Source organism: Poecilia formosa, unplaced genomic scaffold, assembly GCF_000485575.1.
Source record: "Poecilia formosa unplaced genomic scaffold, Poecilia_formosa-5.1.2 Scaffold1094, whole genome shotgun sequence".
NCBI lineage: Eukaryota > Metazoa > Chordata > Actinopteri > Cyprinodontiformes > Poeciliidae > Poecilia > Poecilia formosa.
The window spans coordinates 3,349-8,910 of NW_006801033.1; the positions used below are offsets into that span (position 1 = coordinate 3,349).

At 36.6% G+C, this 5,562-nt stretch overlaps 1 protein-coding gene across 1 annotated transcript in view; it reads right to left on the reverse strand.

The window, feature by feature from the left end:
• Positions 1 to 1,484: 1,484 nt before the first annotated feature.
• The window catches only part of LOC103132509 (rap1 GTPase-GDP dissociation stimulator 1-like), a 15,847-nt gene continuing 11,769 nt past the window's right edge, over positions 1,485 to 5,562 (reverse strand). The window contains exon 2 of the mRNA XM_007544311.2: positions 1,485 to 1,809. Within this exon, the coding sequence (XP_007544373.2) occupies positions 1,676 to 1,809 (134 nt within the window). The 3' untranslated portion in view covers positions 1,485 to 1,675. The remainder of the gene's footprint in view (positions 1,810 to 5,562) is intronic.

A 5,562-nucleotide genomic window follows, 5' to 3' on the forward strand; every position in this document is an offset into this window, starting at 1 on the left:
GTGTATTTTTATCATAGCACATATCTAAAAACTCTGTCAAAAAATGCAACACCGGAAGTTGAAATACTTTGGCGCAATACTTCTTGACACACCATTTGTTAGAATTTGCAAAGCAGCCAAACCAAGAGCAAAATGTGTTTTTCCTGCTGCTGATTGGATGTACTCCCTAGAGTGGAAATAAGAAAGCTTCTGGGGTAGTGCTAAGATGGTTTCCACTTTGCGTATGGCTGCATATTAATGTGTATTTGGTGTGTGAACTGTTAAAATATACAGTTGTGTTTTTAGAGGAAGACTCAAGTATTTATATCAGCTACCCTATTGTCCCTAACCAGAGGTCCACTGTAATCTTTACTGCAGTAATCAAACTAGAGGATTCTGTCAATGCACCATAGAAGCTAGGTTTGCTAGGTGTGACATACCTATGCTCAAAAAGAGCATAGGCATTGAAATGCAGTTCAAGACATCATGGTTGGGAACAAGACATGTCGTCACAACCCAGCAGGAGGAGAAACTTTATAGCAGTGGTTCTCAACATTTTCTGAGCCAGCATCCCCCTATCCATTATCCAGGTCCCTTACCGCCACCCCATCAAAGAGGATGTAGGCTACTAGCACTGAATATTCAGTGAGAATGCATTATTGCACTCTCACTGTTTCTCTTTATTATTATTTCGACTTCCGTACATTTTTCTGTTTAACATGCTCACATCAACTAATTTTACTAATTCATATATTAAAACATTCTGCTTCTTCTGCCGAGTTATGCTACATCTTTTGCTAAATTGTACTATTGTGCAATTTACTATTGTGCACTATTGTGCTTTTTGAAATATTGGCACTTTTGTGAAAATTACAGCCCCATTAGAATTGAAATTCTTCAAAAGTCCACAAAATTGTAAAATCTTCTAATTTGTCACATCTTACTAATTCTGCCTACTTCAACATAGATACGCCATTCAACTTTTAAACAAGTCACAAGGCTTTAAACTATCTATGTCACAGAAGTTTCCCCAAAAACGTTTAATTTTATCTGCTCTGAGGAAATCTTGACGTGTCCAGAAGAGAATCAATGATATGATTGATGGTTGCAAACAACCTGGAGACAGGATTCATCAGCAGTGCTTCTTCCATCTCATCAGCTTTGCTTTATATCCTAATAATCTTGCACCTACCTCCACCTGAACAAATGCCAGGTCCCAGCAGATTGCAGACCAGCTCTTCAATAAACTCTGCATCACATCTGACAGTTGTAATGAGAACACTGCTGGTAGAACGTGGATTAAATGATGAAGTTCCTCAGAATGAACATCACTGAAGGGCTGCAAGCAGCCATTTTACATGCAATCATATTATTATCAGATCAGCTGGAATCTCTTTTAGGTTTGCATATCACAGAAGAAGTGAAACTTAAGCTTCTATATGTGACTGTGCACATTCTAGACACATTAATCCCTCCTGATGTAGATGTAATCTTTGAATTTGTTGGTAGAAATATTTTTTTACTGTGCTAAAACAAAAAAAAATAAAAATCAGGTAATACAAAAACCGTCCAATGGAGTCAAAAATATCAACCCAGATCCAGTATGCTCTTTGTTGCCCAATTTCTGTAGCTTTTTGGCAGATTATTAAAAGAAACATAATCCTCTGAATCAGCATTTCCAAAGCAAATCTAACTCCTACTTACGGCTGTCATAGCAGATGTTGCCAAGCGCTCGACCGGTTTGCAGTAAAACCTCCTGGTCGGTGGAGTTTAACAGCTGAACTAGAGGAGGGATGAGGCCGGCTTCCACACAGGGACTCCTCATGTACTCTGGAGAAAAGGGATCAGAATCCAATTACTAAACAGAATCAGAATTCTGATTCTGAGTTTATGTGATGGAACGGCACACATGGAAGAAGAAAGCCAGAGACGACACACAATGAATCCATTAACCTCGGAATAGCCACGGAAAAATGTGGTGGGCCAGGTTTTAGCTAACTCTCCTGTACAGGTATGTGTAACAGTGACATTTCAAACTGAAAACACAAGTTGATCAGGTCAGTTAATTTCAATTCAGTTTATTTTATATAGACCCGTAAAGAATTAAATACAAATAGTAATTAATGGTTTTACATCAGATTAAAGAAAAAAAAATATCACAAGCAAGATGCAAAAAAATGAACTGCATAAACAACCCACCAATTTTTATGAATTAAAATCAAAGTGTGGTGTGCATTTGTATGTCCTACCTCAGATTACCTGCAGCTCTTCTGAGTTATGACTCTACCATGCTCTTTGTATCTATTATTGTAAAAAGTAGCTCAAACTCAGACTGGATGGAGAGAGTCTCCATGTCTCTGAAAAATCCATTTCCAAGACTTGCTGCAGATTTGGATTTAGGTCTGGACTTTGACTAGGCCATTTTAATCATATAAATATGCCTTGATCTAAATCACAGCTTCTCATTCCTTGCTATCAGAGTCCCCTCTAATCATGAGTGAGCATTTACTGCAGTAAAGAAACCATTCAGCTGTTCAAATATATTAGGGCTGCAATTAATAATTATTTTATTAATCCATTATTCTACTGATAGATCAAATAAAGAAATCTGCAGATTTTTCAAAATACATTACAGTGTATATAGTAAAAATGCAAATAAGGAAATAATTTAATTTATTTTTAAAGTGAGAAAACAAACATTTTATTGTATAAAATGTAGTAACGGTATAGCGTGAGTGAACGATACATTATTTGTGGCAAAGGAAGTACCTGCAGCTAAAACAAGTGAAAAGCTCAGTTCTGTCTGCTGGGCTGAACATCAATAGAATGTAGGGCTGATCAGGGAATTTTCTATTTAATATCAAATTAATTATTTTAAATACAAGGTGTTTAGTAGGAGTTTTTTTTTTAAATAGAATTTGAACCGGGTGAAGCTAAAACTGCCATTTGAGTTCTGGGTAGAACATACTTGCACACAACTTATGTGGATTTAAGGTTTTGCCTACCTTAAATGCAAATTGTTTATACTTTCTGGACATGTTTGACTTAATTAATTTACATTAATTCTTTCAACAAATTGCCTTTTTTAGAGTCTGTAGTCTCCAGCTAACAATTACTAAATTACTAAATTAGTTGACAATTATTTTAATTGATTCATCGTGATGAGTCCAATTCATTGTTCCAGCCTTGAACAGAAAGGAAAGCTTCCACAACAAAAATCACACATGTGATACAAGATGCAGCTGGTGGAGTTTCAACCTTCAATCTACCTAAATAACCAACTGAAGGAATACACAGAGCTGTCTATAACACGACAGCCACTCCGCTGATTGCAGACATTTTCCGAAGCAATGACAGCTAAATGCCAGCAGATTGTTACCTGGCTCAGCTAACTGCATGCAAGTGATCATTAGCTGGTATCCTGCACAATGAGAATTCTTTGATTATCATAACTTTTCCTTGCTCAAGATTTATTCAGGTCTCCTATTCCTCTAAAAACTGTCATCATACAGAAAATGATGGAAAATCAACATCCAACTCCAGGATTTCCCCCAGTGCACTATAAGACTGGCAGCTTGATTATGTTTTTAGGATAATAAATAATAATAATAACAAAAACCCTTAATGAAAAAAAAAATGTTAAAACCGGATTGCAAGCGTCTCTGTTGCTTTGAGCATTTCACTGGCAGAGCAGGTTTATTCCTAAAAGATAGGTTTATAGAACATAGGTTTATAGTTGATGCATTTAAAGCCGGGATAGCGGACCAATCACACAGCTGGCACAGAGAGGCTTTGCCTCTCACACTGCCACTGCTTGATTTCTGAAGTTTACCTCAGTGCAGATCGCGCACGCCTTCTTTCACTCAAACTGCACACAGCCTGACCTGTATGAATATTTACATCGAGCCCCTGAGAGGAATTATGTTTCTTTGGAGAAATCTATGTCAAGGTAGGAGTTAAAAACCTACTGCGTTAGCTCTGGTTGCGCAGCTCTATATGAACTGCAGGAATAACTTTTAGTCCTGCTTTCAGTGGTTCAGGTTGAGGGAGTGGTGAGAATGATTTATCTTTGTAAACAAAGAATTATGTGGGGCATTTAAATCTTAACACACTGCCCAGAGTGGCTCTGTCTTCCCTTTAAAGTTTACCTATGTGGTCCCAGTTGGCTAGAGCGTTAGTGGTTAACGAACCAGCGCTAACAACTCATCATGCAAGTTCCAGCCTGGTGAGGAGCTTTTGCCCTCAACTTGTAGTCACGCACGTCGTTGGTTTTATATAATTTTTAATATTATTTTTCCGGTTACACAATGCATCAAACCATATCGAATGCTTTGTCCACTTCATCAGCCAGAGTCAATGCACACATCTGCATGGAGATCTGAAAGTCTTGTCCCATAAAGTCTGAGCAACCAAAACAGTTTCTATGATGCTTATTGAAAACTCAACAGATACAAAATGGAAGAGCTACTAAAGCCACATTAGCAGGATTAAATTAAACCTCCCATTTGTAGCACATATTTGCACGCAGTGTAGCAGATTTAACTCCTCATGCAGGGCCGATCCAATGTTGTATGAGGAAATGAGCTGTTGGAGCCTATTAAGAATTAGATTAATTTATTTTTTGCTAAATTATTACTGTTACAGATCTAAGGTTATGCAAATGGTAGATTATTCTTTATTCATTTGTCTTTCTTACACCCTCCTCCTCGTCAGTCAGCCTCCTGTTGTGATTAACAAGCAGAAGCAGTTGCTGTGGTTGATCTGATTGTTTGGTGAAGGAGTGAGGAGTGAAACAGTTTTTCTACCACAAAATTAATGTTTATTTAAATATTTGTATGAATTCAACTCGGAGAATATTTCTGTAATTTTTATAAGCCAGAAAACTCTCCGTGAGTGCTTTTTATTTTAAGTGAGTCGAAAACCTCCTCCTAAAAAACTACTCTGGCATTTTTGGTTTTTGGCCCTTATTATGATGCAAGAGTAGCCACAACATGAGTAGAATTTGTCTTATTGCTAAAAACATCAGCACCTCTTAATAGCTTCTGTGTTAGCTTTAGTGAACTCTAGGGGAGCGGGAATAGTTTAATTGGCCAACCTAAAAAGCAATAAGTTATAATTGTAGTTTTTTGGTATTTGTGAAAAAAATGGTGCTCAAACTCAAAGATTAAACTCAGAGCATCAAATTGTAGCTATGGTAACAAAACAATCTAACTGAAGATTGTTCTTTGCACTTTTCACAAAGTAAACTTGCCAGCTCCTTAAAATCTTAAATTTAAAGACTAAATAATTTAAAATCTTTTAATTTATGTATGCTGAAACCATTAAATCAAATTTAGCAGCATTGATACTCTCAATAAACAAATGTTACTTTTATGTATCTGTGGTCCGTCTTAGAATATTAGCATTATTTAACCCCCCATCATTTGGATTAAATAGAAATGCAAATAATTGATATTCATTTTAATTGTAGCTTTTGATTTGTTGTTTTTAAGATTAGTTGTGGGTTTAAATAGCATTACACTGGCGATGTTCTCCCGTAACCTATAATTACGCAGTAAGATTTTTACTTTTCCTGTCCGCTTA